Source organism: Natrix helvetica, assembly GCF_964273705.1.
Source record: "Natrix helvetica genome assembly, chromosome: 1".
NCBI classification, from domain to species: Eukaryota; Metazoa; Chordata; class Lepidosauria; order Squamata; family Natricidae; genus Natrix; species Natrix helvetica.
The window spans coordinates 310,356,439-310,376,873 of NC_138548.1; the positions used below are offsets into that span (position 1 = coordinate 310,356,439).

General features: G+C 35.5%; 2 protein-coding genes across 3 annotated transcripts in view; one reads left to right on the top strand and one right to left on the bottom strand.

Annotated features, from left to right (window-relative positions):
• Positions 1–11,266, top strand: part of APPL1 (adaptor protein, phosphotyrosine interacting with PH domain and leucine zipper 1) — a 31,575-nt gene extending 20,309 nt beyond the window's left edge. Inside the window, exons 15-22 of the mRNA XM_081936983.1 lie at positions 442–624; positions 3,537–3,586; positions 4,908–5,082; positions 5,179–5,215; positions 5,658–5,804; positions 8,130–8,180; positions 9,845–9,934; positions 10,709–11,266. Of these exons, the coding sequence (XP_081793109.1) occupies positions 442–624; positions 3,537–3,586; positions 4,908–5,082; positions 5,179–5,215; positions 5,658–5,804; positions 8,130–8,180; positions 9,845–9,934; positions 10,709–10,858 (883 nt within the window). The 3' untranslated portion in view covers positions 10,859–11,266. The remainder of the gene's footprint in view (positions 1–441; positions 625–3,536; positions 3,587–4,907; positions 5,083–5,178; positions 5,216–5,657; positions 5,805–8,129; positions 8,181–9,844; positions 9,935–10,708) is intronic.
• Positions 11,267–13,803: 2,537 nt separating this feature from the next.
• Positions 13,804–20,035, bottom strand: ASB14 (ankyrin repeat and SOCS box containing 14). 2 transcript variants are annotated; one of them, XM_081936984.1, is made up of 5 exons: positions 19,836–20,035; positions 19,496–19,667; positions 18,151–18,694; positions 17,677–17,830; positions 13,804–15,172 (listed from the first exon to the last, which is right to left on the bottom strand). In XM_081936984.1, the coding sequence occupies exons 1-5, from the start codon at positions 19,957–19,959 to the stop codon at positions 14,994–14,996; spliced, it is 1,173 nt and encodes a 390-aa protein (XP_081793110.1). In that variant the 5' UTR covers positions 19,960–20,035; the 3' UTR covers positions 13,804–14,993. The 2 variants fall into 2 exon arrangements, with proteins under 2 accessions (XP_081793110.1, XP_081793111.1); XM_081936985.1 differs by lacking the exons at positions 19,496–19,667; positions 19,836–20,035 and adding an exon at positions 19,139–19,295.
• Positions 20,036–20,435: the final 400 nt, after the last annotated feature.

The following is a 20,435-nucleotide window of genomic DNA, read 5'->3' on the forward strand; positions in this document are numbered from 1 at the left end:
AAGTTAAGCAGTTGTTTACCATTCATGTGCTGTTAATATTGATTCTTCCAAATGTTTTTCTAATTCTTTCGTAGTGTGGTATGCCTCTAGAATAGCATCTTGTATCCAATATCTTTCTCTTAGTAATATGTATTAAGGCTGTTCATACTTCAAAAATTGTTTGGAATATCAATTTGGACCTTATTAAGCATAATACTTCTTTGTCATTCATTAAAGCAGCAATCCCCACCCCCACCCCCAAAATCTATGAAGCTTAAATAGAAAATGTTGCTGTTTTAAAGAATCCACCCATTGGAGTTAATGTGATTTAAAACAACATCTCTTTTCAGGTTTGTGTGAAAGCCTGAATAAAGTTGATATTCTGGAACCCTATTTCTCTGCCGAAATGCAAGAGATAGTCAAGATGGTTGAGGTGTTTCCTACTTTTCTTGCTTTTTTTAGACAGTCTCGGCCTCCCACAAACCGTACAAGTAGCACTGGATCTTTGGGATCTGATTCGACGTCATTGTCCGCACTTTCCTTGGACTCGATCGTTGCACCTGATACGCCTATACAATTTGATATCATTTCTCCAGTAAGTGAAGACCAGCCTGGTCAAATAAAAACTCCAGGCCAGTCAGGCAGGTGAGAATTACAAAAATGAAATACAAAAAATAAATCTCCCTCAATATTTTACACCTCTGTTGTTAACCTCTATGTAGAATAATATTCATCATGCTTTAACCTTGATTATGGGTAGAGCCCTCACTTTCATTCAGGACCCTCAAAGCCCTGCACAAATTTAAGTTGCTCTTATTCCCTTTAACCAGTTTTAACAATGATTGTGCCTAAGCAGAGTTTGCTTTTAACTAGAGATTTCAGCCAAAGACTTCAGACTTATTCAGATGTCTAATTAAAAGTGAAAGCTGATGGGCATTATCTGATGCTAAATTATTTCTGGATACAAGGGAATTGGGTGGAATCAGGTTGTCTGTGTTTTATTAGATTAATCCCTTGAGATACTTGGATTTTTAGACCTGCATGTGCTGATCATTAAAAAATGAAATCTTGCTGACTTGGGAAATTTTTATGTTGCTTAAGATTCTATGTTTTATTTCTTGTAGCAGACTTATTTCGCCCTGTTGAGCATTCTTCAGTTTTTGTTTTTTGTTTTTTTGTTTTTAAAAAAGTATATTTTCCTTTCCTATTGCTTGCTTGCCTGCCCCAGCAACTTGGGTATTTCCTCTTGGAAACTCAAGAGAAATGTGGCAACCCAGGTGGTGAAGGCATTCTGATGGCTTTCTTCCTAAGCTAAAAAAAAGGTGAGTGAAAATTATCTAGGCTTCTAGAGTAATATCTCTTAGGAAGATAAATTGTCCACAGTTCTTTTTATGTCCCTCCTCTATCTCACTGGAGCTTCCATTTTGCATCAGTATATTTTTTAATTATCATTTAGTGATTGAGTACACAGTGTTTGTTCCTCAGTAAAGTAGTCAGATACTAGGGACCAGTGAAAATACTTAATTGTAATATTAAGGCAAGTCTTTAGTATAGTAAAAAATGACAAGAAACTTTCCAATTAATTAACCCCAGTTACTCCTAATGAAAGTTTGATGTAAGGAGAAATCTAATTCAAAACAGATTAATCCTGTTCACATACTAATTCCTTCTGTCCTGAAGACTTGCTGGAAAAGTACTGTTTGCACTGCTTTCTGGAACATCAACAGGGAAAGGGCCATTTTGATTTTGGAGGGCAAGCGATTCCAGGATTAGGAGACGTCTATCCAGAAGGCCTGTTTCCAAGTCTTCTGGGCAGGCAAAAATCCACTTGGATCCGATGGTCATGAAAACCCAAGTCAGAAAGGGCTTTATACTATAATAGGCCATTTGTGTCTTCTGCCTCTGGCAATGACCCACACCCTCTTTCAATTGTGGTGGTGATGAGGTTGTTGCCAGTCATTCAGTCTATTAAAGCTATCCAATCATTAAGCTCCCATGACGTCCTCTAAAGCCCAGCCATTTACTAAGTGGTCAGTTTTTTGAAGCTCTCTTCCTAGCCTTCTATTCCATTTTAACTGTCTATCTTTTGCACCTCAGGCATCATATTCCTCTTCTGCATTCCTTGAACTTCACTTCCCCAGCCATGCTTCTTTTCATTTTTACTTTCTCCTTGTGTTGTATCCATACTCTCTTGCCAACCAGGGTTCACCGCTCTTTCTGCCATTAAGCACCCACAGTACACCTATCCTATTCTCTTCCTCTATATCTCAATTAATGTTCTCTCCAAATGCCAGGCTGCTATACCTTATCAGTATGTGAATGCAGATTATTAGAGTGAATAACCTTACTCCCTGCAAAGTCAGTTTCTAAAATACATGGAAAACATCTGTGGGTAGTGGGGATTGTTCTGTACAATCATCCTCTGGGTCAAAGGCAACCAGAATTATAAGGTGAGGACGTGAGATTGCCTTACTCATGTAGATACTGCATGCATGTAAAATGCCTGAAGAAAACTAACTCAGAGTTTTCAGGATCTTCTGTGAATGCTAGTATAAAGATGCAGCATCCAAAATAGACTTGTGAGGAGATCTACTGAATGCCACTCTGAAAAAGATGCAGATTGCTTCAGTTTGAAGTCTATAAAAGTGTTGAGCCTTCACCAGATTTCTCATGAGCTGAGCAAATAGCAAGTATGCCAGAGTGCAATCAAGAGATTTGCCAGCTATAATAATTCTGATCACATGGATCCCAAAAAGTATCTGCAAATGAGACAGGCTGCCTTGTGTGAGAGGTGAGAGGTGAGCGTTTTATGCTGGAGATATGTAAGATTAGCTGGGCACTGCAAAGGTATTGTTCAATCCCGCATTGTAGTTTAGGCAATTGTAAAGTCCCTTAGACAGCTTCTAGTGCCATACCATGATTTTGTGAAAGATTTACATTGTGAAAATATAAAATTAAATATATATATTTAAAAATACTATTGCAACCTTTTATTTTTTATGGATCATCTTGTTCTTCATTTGAAAAATGTTTTGATAAAGCTTTTCTTTGCTTACATATTGGAAGCCTAGAAAATTTTCACAAGTATAATGTAAAGAGTAATAATGGCTCTGCTGAGAGCTAAGCATAGCTATATTTCTATTGATTATGATTAATATCTCATCAGTGCTTTCAGAAAACTATATTTGAAATGGTAACTTTTCATACGTAAATAATTTTAATATATTAACATCAGGGGAGCATGCAATTTCTCTTAATGTGATTTGGTTTTAATGAGTTTCAGTAACTTTGTAGTATATGTTTATATTTTCAGAAGCAGATAAAAATAAATAACTTTCCAAACAATATTACAGTACATGTTATTTTGTAATGGGTGGTTTATACAGTTTCCTGTTAAAATATAGTTCTTTATATAAGATATCTCAAATTATTCTGAAATTATGAAAATTCACTGGTGTATGTGAACTTCCTGGGCAACCATTCAGTCTTATTGCTGCTTTTAATGTAGCATGCAATTCTGTTACACATTGATTTGATACCTTTTTTTTTTTTGACAGACGTACAAATCCTTTTGGAGAGTCTGGTAGAACCAAATCAGAAACAGAAGGTAAGAGAGCAAAGCTTTAAAGTAAATATAAAATACATTAAGTAGTATTGCATAGTGTTGAGAACAGATTGATAATTTAAAATAATATTTTGATAATTTGGCTGGGAGACCGAGCAGAATGAAATGATTAAAGAAGATACACAGGAAAATGTTTCTGTATAATAAAACAAGGGCACTTGTCATATGGAATATGTATAATAAATAAACCTTTAGGTTTCTTACTTCAGATTAAGAGGAAATATTCTTCTCTATTCTATTTAAATTACCTGTAATGATAGTTCATACATTTCTTTCTGTGTTGATTTGAATTAATGAATTGTTGGTCTATCTTGAGAAAATTCATTCAGTTTTAAATATTGCATTGAATAGATTTTATAGTACTAAGTAGATATCAGTTTGATTCCCATTTTCTCTGGAGTTGGGGCTATATTTGAAGTAACACTAAAAGTGCAAGAAAATACTTCAGTGAAAAAACTTTGCAATGATCAAGGAAAATAAAGATACGACCAAAATGTAACTTACATTATAGAGTAAGCTTAAGAAGAAATGGAAGAAGAGCTTTCAAGTCTTAGTTGTTACGCTTATTTAACGTAAACGTCTCTAAATTATATTGTAAAATCATACATGATCCTTCCTTGACTACTTTTATCAAGCCACCATCTCACAAAAATGCTTCCAGTTTAATTATCTTTAAATTTGATTGAACAAAATAATTCTTCTCAGTCAAAGCTAAGGGTAACTAAATGTTGTGACAAAGCTAGCAGATCTTATGTCCCAAAGGTGCTTTTTTCAAGAGCACCTTTGGGACGACCAAAAAAGCACCTTTGGGACAACCTGACCTGGATGACTGAGAATCTCCATAGACATTTATCAGAGCTTATATACATTGCATTTTTAAAGAAATAAATTATGAAAGACTTTAGGAAGCGTGCCTTCTCTGTCGTAGCCCCCACTCTCTGGAACAGCATTGCTCCAGAGATATGGATGTTGCCCTCTTTTCTGTAGTTCACAAAGTCCTTAAAACCTGGCTTTAGTCCCAGGCCATTGGGTGGTTGTGACTGTGGTGTTCTGTTTTAATGATTATTAGGCCATTCTGCCTTGTTTTCTTTTGTCTAGGTTTTAATTGTTTTAAATTAATATTATATTTTGGAAGCTGCCCAGAGTAAGCTAGAGCGGATAGCTATAACAAATTAAATGAATAACTTATTTTACCGGATATTGATATGCAAGATATATACATAACTAACATTTTGTAAAGCCAAAGCTAAAGCTTTACTTTAAAAGTTACTCAAACTATATATTTATTATGCTCTTGCTCTAGATTCTATCCTTCATCAGCTATTTATTATAAGATTCCTTGGATCTATGGAAGTGAAGTCATATGAAAGTCCTGATGTTGTTTATGAAACAATGCGTCAAATACTAGCAGCTCGAGCTATACATAACATTTTCAGAATGACAGAATCACATTTGTTAGTTACGTGCGATTGTTTAAAGTAAGTATATTCTTTTTCTAAAGCAACATTGTCAAGCAATTAATACATTTTGGTCTTTTTAAAAAATTCATACATTTCTGAAATTATTCTTTATAGGTTAATTGATCCACAAACACAAGTTACAAGACTCAGGGTAAGTTGTTAAACTCAAAGTAGTTAACCATTAGAAACCCAGTTACTGTTCAGTTTCATCCAAGTTTATTTTCTATTTATTGTTCTTGATAGAAAATTATAGGTTATCCAGTTCCCCAAACAATATTTCAGTTATCTTGAAACTACACATTATAAAAGTGGGTGGTCTAGCCTGTAATTTAGAAAAATATGTAAGGAATTCCTGCTAATAGTTGTAAAAGCCTAACAATTTGAAAGCTTTTGGGAATGCACTAGCATAAGAGCTGATGGCGCAAAGTGACTAGAAAGTCTTTGCTGAGAAGTCAGTAGGCTGAGTCAGAATGACCTTCTTCTGAAATATAAATATGAATTTGTTTGGCTTTTACTTTAATAATACAAAAGTATATTTCTGTAATTTCATTTACTGCTGTTATTCAGTGACCATTCTTTTCCTCTCTGGACAGTTTCCTTTGGCAAATATAGTTTTGTATGCTACACACCAGGAGAACAAGCGTCTTTTTGGATTTGTTCTTCATACGTCAGCAGGAAGAACAGATGGTAGACCAACTTCAGTCTGCTACATATTTGAATCAAATAACGAAGGGGAAAAGGTACATGCATCATGCTTCAGTTAACGTTCTTGTATTTTAAATTATTCCAAAGCTGAAAAAACCAGGGATATGAAAATCCATTTGAGGAGAACACCGCATCCCACCCAACAGATGGTTTTGTATAAACATGCAGGTAGAGTCAGCAGGGAGCAGCTTGCAAAGAACCTCTGGAGTTCTTGGTGCTCTCTTCTTATTTGTTTGCAGCTATTTCATTACCCAACTAGATAACATCATCAATGTCAGTTACCTAGTTGGTTAATAAAATGTCTTCTCACAACCAGGGAGCAGCAAGAACTCCCCAGTTCTTTTGACCAATTTGTTCATTCTTTATAATTATGTTCAGTTAAACCCTTAGTTTGAGATTCCACACATCAGATTTCCTTGGTTCATAGTTCACCTTTGTTGTCTCTGGAAGTTCTTCTGGCTCCTTGATCAACGCAGGCTCTAATGGTTCCAGGCTCTGATGCACAGCTTCTGGTGACTCTCAGCTATAGTTTTTCTTTTTTTTCCCCATAGTTTTTTATTTTTCATTTTCGTAACATATAATCACATATATACTATTACATAACCAACATCGTATTGTATTATTAAATGTTTACATCAATTCATCTTACCATCAACTCCCCAAAAGAAAAAGAAAAAAACCAGTTATTGGCTCTTCTGCTCTGCATACACTATATTTGTGCATTCGCTTTCTTCTCCCTCTCTCATCCCCCTCCCTCCCTCCTTTCTTCTCAGTCCTCTTTCCCTTCTCTACTTCACCTTCCTCTCTCCTACTCCTCTCTCCCCTTTCTACTCCTCATTTCTCTCCTCCTCTTCCCCCCTCCTACCGTCTCTCCTATACCTCTCTCCTTCCCTTACCTCTCTCCTTTTCTTCCCACTCTTCATCTCATTTGCTTGGTGCATTTCAGCTTCTGAGCAAGTTCCATTTTATGTTGATGGTATTTATAGTTCCTTTTCAATATACATATTTAATTGTAAACATATATTCTCCTTTTTAAAAAAGAAAAATAGAACAAAAAAATATACATATATAGTCATTGTACTTTTAACCACCCTCCCCCCAGCCTAATTTTGGTCGAGATGTAGACCTGGTTACAATTCCAGCTATTCTCATCATTATCTTTATATTATTATACATCCTTATGTGCCCCCAATTTGTGATTCTGCCTTTAAGTCTCAACAGTTTCCCATTATAAGTGTATTTCATGTTCCCTCTTCAATTTTTCCATGTCTTGAATTAGATTACCTTTAGTTGTCTATGAATGGCAAACCTCGCTGTTCATTTCAATTCCCTTAATCTATTGTATAGAATAACAAACGGTAAACATCTCGCTTTATTTACTCATCTTAAAAGTTGGTTAGTTAAAACTTCCCACACAGTCAAGGTTAGGTTATCCGTTATTAGGGAAAAAGAGGTCAAACTGTTTGGTTTTCATTTGATATCCGAGACCAAATTAGAGTTTATATTGAGTGGGTTCAGAAGAAGATATGCTTTTTTCTTGATTATTTTAGCTGGAAGGAATTCAAACAAAGTAAAAATATTGGTTTCTATTTAAGATCCAAAACCAAATTTAACGTTTATAATTATGTCGGTTTGTAACTGCTCTGCTTTCTGTTCTTCTATTCGAAAGCGCAGACAAAGAACTTCCGGGGAGGCTGGTGTTACAACCCTCCACCTTTCTTTGTTCCTTTTCTTTTAGGAAAAAAAAAACCCAATCTGACCAGTATTATTTATGTTCTCAAATTTTCTTTGCCTTTTCCAGGTTTAATTTATAGTTGTGGGTTAGATAAATTCTCTTACCAGGTCTTTTATCTCTCCCGGTCTCCGCCTGTTCCAAACTTATTTTGATAAAAAGGCCAGCATTTTATCAGCTATAAAGGCTACCGCCCTGACTCGGATTCATAGGCAAATCTCTAACCCACGAGAGATCTGTTGCTCTCTCAGGATCTGATGAGATGCTGCCCTTCTCCGCCCCCACCTCGTGGGGCTTCTGATTCAAAAGAATCTTCAGAGATGGTTTGTCAGACAAGGTTCATGTGAGACTCTTACGAGCCCACATCTCCCACGTGTGTCCAGCTGGAGAACTTCCTGTCAAATCCAGCTACAGTTTTTCTTCTTCAGTGTGCGGATACACTGCACCTGTAATTGTCAGAATCACTTTTAATGGCAGTTCAATGTTTGAAAATTTTCATTTGTCACGGATCTTTGGTTTTAACAGACAAGCCTCCCCCAAATAGTCTGTTAAATTGAAGATTTACTGTCCTTGAAGATGAACACATATTATAGTGATTCTAATAGTAGCTATTTGTTTCTTCATTTAGATTTGTGATTCTGTGGGACTTGCAAAACAGATTGCATTGCATGCTGAATTGGTAAGACTTTAACGTGGAATAAAATGTAGAGGTAGTTTATATCAAATGAAGATATAGTTCAGTATCACTTGCAATATCTCCTGACATCTGCCCAAATTGGTGAAATTTCAGTGTCCAACCTCAAGTCCTGTTCAACTTTGAAATAACAAAAAAACAAAAAAAAATCGGTTTTTAGAGTAATTATTTAATTATTGTTGATGCATCACCATCTCTTAAAAATGGTGTGATTATATTAATTACTTGAATATGTTGCTAATCTCTTTGTTGACAATCAGTGAAATGAAAAACAACAACTAAACACTCCACTTCAGAACCCTCTCAACCAATAGCTATTCTCACAAATAAACTATCAACCAGTGCCTTGCAAGTCACAAGCAGTTCCAATCCAGGAGTGCCAAATAGATATTGGCAAGCAAATAATTTGGCTAAGCTTTTTGCAAATGAAGGCAAAACAAAGAGTAGGCACATCTGCCTTAATTCTTAAAACAAAATCACTAAAAATATCTTTTTTATTCTTAAATATTTATCTGTCTTGATCTTAAAAATATACAGGCATTTAGTGACTGTTTGAAGTTGCAGTCGCACTGAAAAAAGTGACTTATGGCCATATTTCACAACTGTTGCAGCATCGCAGGTCACCTGATCAAAATTCAGATGCTTGGCAACTGGTTCGTATTAATGACGGTCGCAGTGTCTCAGTCACATGCTCACCATTGATAACCTTCTGACAAGCAAAATCAATGGAAAAGCCAGTTTCACTTAACAATCTTGTTACTAACTTAAAAGCTGCAGTCATTCACTTGACAATTGTGACAAGGAAAGGTTGTAAAATGAGGCAAAACTTATTTAACAGCTGTCTCGCATAGCAGTAGAAATTTTGGGCTCAGTTGTGTAAGTCAAGGACTATCTGTATTATACACACAACCTACATCCTTCTTAATCCTTAAATGTTGCTTTATTGTCCAAATCAGGAAATAAAATCTCTTGGAAATATTGCTTCTTTTTTGTATGAGGCTTGACAAGTCTGTATGTGCCAAATGTGGGTGGGGGGTAGGGAGGAGTTGTTTTCTAGGAGTTGTTTTCCAAAGCTTGCAAAATATGTATAAATAAAGTGCAACCTTAAAGCAGGAAGATAGGTAGCTGTAATTCTGATTCTTGAAGTGATCATTATGCATTCCTGTGAGGAAGGTCTGGGCCCATGTTAACTACCCTTCAACATTCTTTAGCTGGATTTGAGAAGAAGGGTCTTTTTCCTATCCTAGTATATTTTTAAGAAGGTGCCTCTGCATTTCTTCATTTCTTTAGCAGATACAGGTTAGTTCTAATCAGATATAATTGAGAAGCAGAATCATACAGTGACTGAGTATTTTGTGAATACACAAATTACTATTTGGAGAAACAATTATGTAAGCAACCTGGTCTTTTAATTTTTAATTAAATTACTGTGTAGTTCATTTTCCTATTGTATTATTGATATGATATACTGATATGATGTGAAAGCCAAGATTTCTAACACTTTCTTAGAAAAGCAGTAAGTATTTTATTTAAAATGCTTGGAAATCTATATTCAGGTAATTTTTCAGGCAAAACAAAGTAGTAATCCATTCTGTGAAAATAATGTTACTTTTTGGTATTTGGCATGTTCTTTTAAAAAAAAATTTCAGGACCGAAAATCATCAGAAAAGCAGAAAGAAATAGAAAGAGAAAAGGAAAAACAGCAAAAAGAGCTCAATAAACAGAAACAAATTGAAAAGGTATGCATTTGAGCTTTCAAAATAGCCATTTTATTTAATAAACATATTACTTTTCCTCACAATACATATTGATTGGTTTTAGATTAAAGCAGATATTTTTACATGGATAACATTGGAGATAGTATATTACTAGAACTAGTTGCTAGAACCTGACAAGCCTACTTTGGGTGGCCAGGAGACTTGTGACTCACAAGTTGGAAACAGAATACTGAATACTGTATCACTTAGCATGAATCATATTCTTCACGGGATTTTATTCTTGAACAATGTCGAATGATTGAAGTATATATAAAGCTTTATGTTCAGGTGGATGAATCTTGGTAATTCATTTTTAATGCAGGTAGTCATTGCTTACCATGTTTGTTCAAAGTTAACATCAGTGCTGTCCCTCAGTCACCATTACAGTATACATTGTCCTGTGCCTGACATGTTGATTTTCTTTTTTTCCTCTGCTTGCAAAGTGGACAGGTTGGAGAAGAAAGGATTACAAGAGAGTAAGCAGGATTACAATGGGGAATACATTGGGCTGTTTGCATAATACTCTCATAGCTGCCAGCACAAACACATCACTGTCAATGTGTATTTCCAATTCGTGTCTATTTATTCTCTTGCAATCCTTTCCTAGCCAATTGTGGTCTCTAAACAAGGCTACTTGTAGCGTGTGACTTACTGGCTACAGTAAATAGTTGCCAATAATTATATCTTTATTATTTACTATTTAAAGCAATATTCACATAGTTTTATACACAAATCAGTAAATGTATTTTTTTCCAGGATTTAGAAGAGCAAAGTCGATTAATTGCTGCTTCTAGTCGATCCAACCAGAGCGTTGGTGAAGGACAGTTTGTAGTTCTTAGCAATAGCCCATCAGAAGACAGTGATTTGGGTGAAGATGGAAAGAAGAAGCAAGAATCTGATGCGTGAAACACCTTCAGTAGAAGCCTTTGAACCTCTTATCTGAAATGATAAATTGAAATGTAAACTTACAATTTACAAAACAAATCATGTAAATTTATTTTACATGATCCAAATCTGTATTCTCACTCGTTAAGGTTGATCTTTCTTTAATGGCTCAGCGTAAATATGGATTTTTGTTCTCATACCATAAAGAAACGTAGTGAAATGTTCATGGCTGTAGCAGATTTGGATATTACAAAACTTATTCCGTTTCAATTACCTAGCTGTTCTGGTGACTTAGAAAGTAATTTGTGTAACTTAAGAAGTAGATAGAAAATCTTTGTCTTCGGTTTCTTTTCTTTGTTTTCAGAGAGGTTAATTGTTTTAGTCTCCTGCAGTAAAATAAAAGAGTCTTGTTCTACTTTTAAATACTAACATTTGATCTCATAACAATTGAGTCATATTAGTCTTCAAAGAGTCCTAAGCCTCTGAACAAAAAGCCAATTTTGATTCCTAAAAATGGCTGGGTCAATAATGGAAGCAGCCTGATAACTTTTAATTAATGCTTTCGATAGGCATGTGCTTGCGTCTAGAGTGTATGAGTTCAAGGAAATCAGTGTCACTCCAATATTGTTTTAAGGTGAAATATGAGAATATCATTTTTACTTGAAATTTTACTGGCTGGTAGTGATCTTGGCTTCTCATCTTTATCCATAGAGCACTTTTATGGAGGGTGGCAAAGACATTCAACCAAACACTGGAAAGTACTTTGGAGTGTCAATGCACTGTGTATATTTGTAACATTATACAAATTGATTTTTAAATGTCTAGATGAGAATAAAGTGCATACACTTCTAACAGAATTGCCATGATTATTGGAATCAAGTTTTGTAAGTGTCTTCTCATTAGCAAATGTTTGAGATTATGTTGGTGATAGAAACAGTTGCATGGAAAATCTGTCAGATAATTTTTCTAACACCTGTTGTCATATTTACCTAAATCCACATGTGATAGAAATACATACACATTGCACATATTTGCTAAATCTGAGAAAAATCAGGCAGGTACTTATAATTCTATATCAGCTTATTGATTCGTGAAAAATGTAGCATGGAGTGATTTTTCATTCCAGTACGAGTATACCATAGATACTGTAAGTTTATCCTCTTTTATATTGAAATGTGCAAGAAGAAATTGTATGGAAATTGGAGGCAGATCCCAGACTTTGAAGAAAAAACTGTTGACGGCCAATTAACCTGGACTGGAAAATCAAGTAGGGATCAAGTAGGGATGTTTGTTCTTTGTTCTAATTGCAAGGGAGTAAAAGATGCTTGGAGACCCAAGAAATAAAAGAGGAGCTGTGATTGCTCACTGAGAAGTCTCCTGCCAGTTTTTGAAAGCTTTCATGTTTCAACTTGACTATAAAATCGCAGATATAGAAATCATATGTTCAGTTCTATTTTATGCAACCTCACTCAAACTTGGCAATATCTGTTGCAATTGTTTAGCCACAGTTTACAGCTATGTTAAGCCACATAATACTATGAAATCATAAAATCAATCACTAGTTCATTTTAAACCAATAGTGTGTATATTCTCTGTAAAGATGTATTATAATGTGAATAATACCAAATGATCTTTATTATAAAACAGTTCACAGGCTACTGCTCTGGAGTTCGAATGTACCCGTTTGCAGTTACTTACAAAATCCAACTTGTATGGATTGTATTCAGTGGCTCTAATTCCCATGTCATATTTTCTAGCAGGAAAGTTCTCTAGGTAGGAAAAAAAAGTATGATTTGGCTGTCTGATTGGTTTATTGCTTGGAGCCAGCAGATAGACCTTGGAGTCAGCAGTTCTGTTCTCGTTCTTCTGAAGGTAAACTCCACTGAACTGAGTGAAATTTGCTTTTGCATACAGAAGTATACGGTTATGCAGTCAAGGCACAAATGAACTTGGCAGTTGTATTCTGTTGCTGGACAAGTGTATTTTCTAAGTTGCCTTCTGTACTGAATCATATTTCTAAGGACAACATTCAAGTCAAAATTGCTTTATTTCTTTGAATCAGATAATTAATCTCTGATGAACTATAGAAACATATTTTGCATGTATTGTAAGCCAGAGACATTCAACTAATTTTATAGGATTGATTTTAAACATCAGGATTGCCATTTGTGATACCTCAACAAAATTATTACCCTATTTATTTTTCTTTTATTTTCATGAAACAAATCACTGAAATTTCTGTTTCTGCTTGAACAAATTTTTTTCCTCCCCTGTAGCATAATGTCCTTCACACTCCTGGAGAAAATGAATTGCACACAGGGACATATTTTTCTAATTCATGCATGGATATTGTCAGGCAGTCAGTGATCATGACATGGTGTAGGACTAATCATCTATCATGTAACTGAGAATGTTCCATAATGAAATCTGTAAACGAACCAAGAGGTTTGAACCAGAAATTGGGATGACTTTTAAAATACAGTGAATTAATCAGAAAGTAAAGATTAAGTCTTGCTTCAGTGACTGATTTTTAAATTGAAAGTTAATTAAAACTCTTAATTTCTCTTAATATTTGTATTAATATTTAGTGATTGTCTGCTTGATATTGTCAATTGTAAAGTAAAATCTTGATACTAATAAAACAATTTGGGAAAAATTTCAGTGAAATCCAGTCAATTTTAGGGGATGCTTTTCTACAATATTTATGTAAATATTTAGCATTTGTTCTTAAAAGAAACATATATTTCAAAATACCTTTGTGAAATGCATTTTAAATCCGTCAGTAATGGAAGAATATCCATATAATAGAGATTCATTTATTGTACTTAATAAAGCAAAACTAACAGCTGGTGTCCTATTTTTATTTGATTAGAATATAGAAGAAGAATGTATGTTCTGTGAAAATTAGATCTGTAAATGTATTTTTGACTAGTGGTTGCAGTTTCTTAGGCAAGATGAAGTGATACTTGTAACATAATACATAATACAATATTTCAAATATTTTGTATTTTCTATTTCAAATAAATTAAATATATATACAATAGGTGTAGGCAATGCACAAGACAAGGATATACAATTTTCATTACACCTGTAATGTAAAAGGTACATGGCAAGACCTCAGTTATTTTGGAAATACATATTTCATTTACAATACTGCTTTTCAAAGAAAATCTTTTGGGGTTGTAAAAGATAATGTTTTTAAAGTTGCAATAAATACACTTGCAATTAAAAAAGGCGTAGTATAGGATTTTAAATTGCATCAAGGATATGGACAGTTGAAACCTAGGCTGTTAAGGGATCTCTGAATAGCACACATACAAATTCTAAGACTAAACTTCACTTGGAAAGCCAATTTTTAAAAGTTAAATGTAATTCTTAAGAGATACACAAGAAGTCTTGCTTTAAAATACAAGTACCAAACCAAAAGATCCTCCATTAGTATAAACATGACCTACTTTTTTGTGCCAATTAACACACATGCAAATTGTCTTCCTTCTAAAGGGAATATTCAACAGCATTTTTAAAGAAAAAGTCAAGATTAGGCAGTTTAATTATGCCCTGCTTGTACTTCTTGAAAATGTTATGTGCTAAACCAGCATGCAATTATTTCAGTCCAATGTGGGCACCTATGACCAAACGGCACACTGTTGTATTTCACTCTTTATAATCTTTAAGAAACTGCTTTCAATATTTACAGCTAAGATGGAAAAATATTTGCAGTGGATTTTCTGAGCATATGAAGGATTGCAAGGAGAACCCCCTCTACTGATAGAATATATATTATAGGGAACCCCTTTTTCCCAGACCAATTGAGGTCTCCATTTAAATCAGAAGATAGGGTATCACAAGGTTGGGGACAGCTACCAGAGTACATCATTTGAGTGTCACATGTTACACCTGTTTGGTGTTAGATATTTCAAATTAACATGGTTAATTCATATATCTATGCAAATAAAAATGCCATAAATCAGATCTGCAAAACTGTTGAGATTTGATAGTGTTTTGTTGCATTAACTTTTTCATCAATGTACTTTTTGTACTGTAGTATAAAGCAGGCAGACATTAGTACCAACTAGAATTCTATTTTAAACATGCTTTAATATCTTTGTTCATTTATATATAGGATATCTTCCAACTGCCCTTTTATGCATTTGACTTAGTAGATTCCTTTTAGATGTCCTTGTCCATAGAGGTCATACTCCTTATAGAGGATATATTCTTTCAAGCGGTTTGGTAATGGCAGAAATGTCAGGAAGACAGGACAGCGCAGACGTAAACGTCCTAAGCATTTTCGGATTCTCAGACGGCAAAGATGTTGTAAAGAACGAGTGTTTGCTAAAAATAAAACAATAGGTTTTGTAATATGAATTCTCCACTCCTACATCTGTTTCTAACTCATAAGAGCGAGCTTGATGAAGAGATAAAAGTGATGGGAACCATGGAAAGGGAATAATCACATTATCTTCCTGTTTGGATTATTAACCTGGTCCCTATTGGGTAGGGAGGGGCCCTCAGAATATATCTTGGTTCATTGAGGATTATTGAGACAATCTGATGGATAAAGTTGCTCAGTTGTGCTCTGACCCGGACTCTGACGCGCCCTTCCCCCCCAAACTCTACTGTTGCTTAGCAGAGCTGTGAAGGTCTGGTCTTCACATAGGCTTTTGGCAAGGGAGAATGAGACTCCTTACTTCATTGCACTGCTAAGCTTTGGTGATTATCTTTTATTGATTTTATTATAATTTCTTTGATTGATTGTTGTGAGCACAGGGGAGTAGGCAGAAAACAGACTCACTCTTAATAGCCTCTACCTTTGTCAATGGGCCATTAAAGGCCTGGGCCAGTCTATTCTACATAACAAAGGTAGGATTAGCCTTCTACAGAAACTCACCACAAGGCACCTGGGAAAATTATATCAGCCAGCAAGTCAACCAAACCTGGACTCAAAACACAGCCTATAGAGTTGCCCTTGCATGGCCCCATGGGAGTCTGACAACCAATCAAAATACAAGCTCAATATCTAAGACCAGAGAGGGCATAAAACCAGGGGCTTTCAGCATCTTGGCCCTCTTTTCTTCTTCACCCAACATCTTGAAGCATGTGATCCCCCTTTTCTGTTCAGGAGCTCAAGCTATGTGATCCTGTTCCCCATTAAATCATCTTTCCAAGCAGCCTCCATGTTTCCAGTATCTTTTTCCCCATTTGGAACTGAACCCAAAATAATATTTCTTCCAACAATACAATGTTGAAAGTATTTCTTAAACCATTGTTTTAAACTATATATATATTATTATATTATATTATATTATATTATATTATATTATATTATATTATATTATATTATATTATTATTATATTATATTATATTATATTATTATATTATTATATTATATTATATTATTATATTATATTATATTATATTATATTATATTATATTATATTATATTATATTATATTATATTATATTATATTATATTATATTATATTATATTATATTATATTTATTATATTATATTATATTATATTATGTTATGTTATATTTATTATATTATATTATGTTATATTTATTATATTATATTATATTATATTATATTATATTATATTATTATACTATACTATACTATATTATATTATATTATATTATATTATATTATATTATATTATATTAATTATTAGTATATACACTGGAAGTCTTTAAGAAGATGTCAGATAACCATTTGTCTGAAATGGTATAGGGCAGCGATGGCAAACCTTTTTTGGCTCGGGTGCCATAAGTGGGGGGAGCACAGGGGGGTCGTGTGCGAGCGTGCCGCACCCATAATGCAATGCGTGACCCCACAATGCACATGCGCACATCACAGGTGCGACCCCCCCATTTTTACATGCTTTTTTCGCCCTCCCCAGGTTCCAGAGGCTTTATAGGAGCCTGGGGAGGGCAAAAACAGCCTCCCCCGCCCCCCTGGACGCCCTCGGGAGGCTTCAACGACCATCAGGAGGCTTCCCTGATGCCTTCGGAGCACTCAAAACGACCCTCCGAGCAAACTGGAAGTGACTTCCGGTTTGCTCAGAGGGTCGTTTTAAGCGCTCTGAAGGCTTCAGGGACCGTCAGGAGGCTTCCCTGAAGCCTCCGGAGTGCTCAAAACGACCCTCCGAGCAAACCAAAAGTCTGTTCCCAAACTTCCGGTTTGCCCGTAGGGCTGGTTTTTTGCGCTCAGGAGGCTTCACGGAAGTTCATGAAGCCTCCAGAGGGCCTCAGTGGGGGGCAGGGGAGGCTCATTTCACCCTCCTCGGGCTCCTATAAAGTTCTGGAGCCTGGGGAGGGCGAAAAATGGCTTTTAAAAAGCGTTAACTCAGCTGGCCAGCGTGCACATGCGAGTTGGCCAGCTGACAGGGCAGTGCCTCGCGTGCCGTGACAAATGGCTCCCTGTGCCACCTGTGGCACGCGTGCCATAGGTTCGCCATCACTGGTATAGGGTTTCCTGCCTAGGCAGGGGGTTGGACTAAAAGACTTCCAAGGTCCCTTCCAACTCTGCTATTGTATTGTATATTTACCAAATTGAGACCTTTTGGTTTATTCTAACCATAGAGTAGTAAAAATAGTTTTCAAAATAATACAGCTACTAATTTGAAAATTATGCAAGTTAGATACACAGTTATACTGGCAGGGAATGCAATGTTGGAAGACCTGAAAGATGTCAGGAACCTATTGTCATGGAAAAAATATATATGCGATTGACTTGATGGCACATAAAGAATGGATCCATCAATTTGAAAACTAGAGTGCATTGTGTCAATTATCTTTACATTTTATAATATCTGCTGATAACTTTGACACTTACATAAAATTGCATTGATTTCTGGCCACAGTTTTTGTTCTCGAAGAGTATCTTGAAGTTTAGAGCATATTCTAATATGATCTACATAGTCTAGCATCACTCGCACTACCTTCCCGGACAGATGCTTTAACCATGACAGTGTAATCACTTCACAGAACTAAGAAAAAGAAACAAGAACAAGAGAACACAGCATTTAATGCCTTATATTATAAAGTGCCCGATGCATCCCAGGCTAAATCAGCAGCAAAACGAATAACCATACATCTAATACAATTTCACAAAAATACCAAGCAGACGAAATAATTGAATACTTGCCATTTATTCTATAGAATGTCTCTGCTCGATGCATGTTTAAAGGTTATGATCCTTTTCCGTTTTGAAAACCAAACAAATCCCACCGTCCCTTAAATACTGAGCAATTTATAAGTACCAATCAACATATCAGGGAAGGATTCATCTCCCCCAGGAAGTACTTACCATTGTGTCTTTGATAACAGTTGAGGTCCACCCTTCAAATAAGTACTTGGAATGCTTGCTGTCTCCATGAGGACAATCAAAACAGCAGGAAACATTGTATCCATAATTCAGCAACATCCTTAACAGGACTTCATCTTTCAGTGTGTACTGTAAGGCTGATGGAAAATGGGTTGTATTGACTCTACAAAAGTAATTCACATTGGCTCCATGGCGAAGCAGGAGACTGATGAGTTCATAGTTACCCATTCTCAAGGCCACTTGGAGGCAATTAACAGGGTCTTGATTTGGTAGGGCTCCGGCATCCAGGAGCAATTGAGCGGACTCAATATTCCCATTAGAGACTGCAAAATACAGGGCTGACCGTCTCTCATCATCGTAGTTTTTCTGAATTCTTCGATGCAACATAAAATTAGCCTCAAACCCAGATTTGAGTAGAAATTCAAGACACTGAGAATGTCCTCCTGCTGCCGCCGAGTGAAGTGGGCTGATTCCACTCTCCTTTATGGCACTGATATCTGTGACTGGAATCAAAATCTGTAAAGCCCTAGCAATAAGATAAAGATAAACATTCTTTCAAACAAACCATTTAGACATAGCTCAGAGCTTCCTACCAGAAAAGGCAATGAGATCACCATAAAGAGGCAAGAGTTGTAAGCTTCTATAAGAGAAGAGTTTCCATCAACTATCAACATTTTGGACATTTAGTAAAATGCATATAAAAAGACAAGATTTTTTTTTCAGTGGGGAAAAAAATCTTTTAAAATCTCAGCAAATGATAAAATGGGAGAAGCAAGGGAGAAAGACAAATGCAAACTGATTATTTCAAGTAATTTTATAAAGAAGAATAAATTCCTTAAGGTGCGACAGTAACGGCAGTCCAAAAGAAACAAAATGGTGTTGACCCAGTTTATTCGGGTCTATATTCTTCTATATTCACAAGCTTAGCTATGGAAGACTGTTCTAATACCAACAGAATATTCATACTCACATAAAACATGAAGAACATATGTTACTTGTAAAGATGTCAACCCTATCAATTGGTCTAACTTCTACCAATGTTTTTGGGTCAAAGGACTAGGACAGTGAAATGCAGAAGAAAATGGACTTCCTTTCACAGATGTGTAGAAAGGACAATGTCAGCAGCTGAACGGTGCATAGAAAGCTACAAGCTTTTTCTACCTAGTTTTTGAAGATGAAGACGACTTTTCAACCTTGTAACTCAGGATTTGACAAACAGTAAAGAAACCTTTCTCTCATCAGAGATATGATAAACCACAAAGTAGAATAGATTACTTTCCCTCCCTCCCCCTAGTTTCATAAATGGAGTCAGTATATTCTAACTCACAAGAAATGACCTCTATAAGCAGCTCTATGGATGGGAAGATGACCGGATTGCTTTGGTACATTGGCATCAGCTCCATATTCTAGTAGGAGAGAGATGGAATCCGGGTTTCCTCCTCCAGCAGCCTCAAATAATACAGATGCAGAATCTGATGCTTGGGAAAGGATGTTGGCACCTATTGTGAAAACAGTAATAAGTGTTTAATAATAAATCAAAAATAATACGGTGTTTGTGTGTTTAGTTTATATCAACATAAAATTACTACATTGTTGATATCAAGGACATAGAATTGTTCTGTAGATCAGTACATTTAAGGCTGAAGGATTTATACAGAACATTTCACCTTTGCGCAGTAGGAGCTCCAGAATTTCTGTATGCCCATTCTGTGCTGCCAATGCTAGAGGAGTGAGCCCATATGCACTTCGTGGATCTGGATCTGCTTTGGACCAAAGCAATAATTCCACCATATCTTTCAAGCCTAATCTGGCTGCCTCATGTAAAGCTGTCCTTTTGTTGACGCACTGTAGATTGGTATTGGCACCAAATTGTATCAATAAGGAAGCGATTTCATATGATTCATGTTTAATTGCTGTAAAATATTAAAATGCAAAAGAGCAGCATTTGAAAACATCATTTAACTCTCAGCTATTAAACTATTCAATCTTCACTGAGCATTTCAGACTGAACCTTCGTTCAGCAGTCTCACATGTCGCTTGTGCATGATTAAAAGAATCACATAGCAAAATGAAGTGCTAAACTTTAAAATAAATCTGTTCTTCAGTGTTTAAAAAAAGAAGAGATAAACATTTTATAGTGCTGTTCTTCATTCACATTTAGAAAAATTGTTTTTTGGGATTATGAATCACTAGGCAGAAAATACCTTCTCATGTAGGCAACTATATCCTTAAATTTGGCATGAAAAACCACTTTCAATCAATGCAAG

What these genes read in the sequence shown, in the direction of transcription:
- ASB14 (XM_081936984.1), bottom strand. Translation starts at nt 19,959, where the DNA reads ATGGTGGAATTATTGCTTTGGTCCAAAGCAGATCCAGATCCACGAAGT. An exon ending in GCTTATAGAGGTCATTTCTT is followed by an intron (nt 18,695 to 19,495) that starts GTGAGTTAGAAT and finishes TCTTATTGCTAG; the next exon opens with GGCTTTACAGATTTTGATTC. An exon ending in AGAAATCAATGCAATTTTAT is followed by an intron (nt 15,173 to 17,676) that starts GTAAGTGTCAAA and finishes TTTTATTTTTAG; the next exon opens with CAAACACTCGTTCTTTACAA.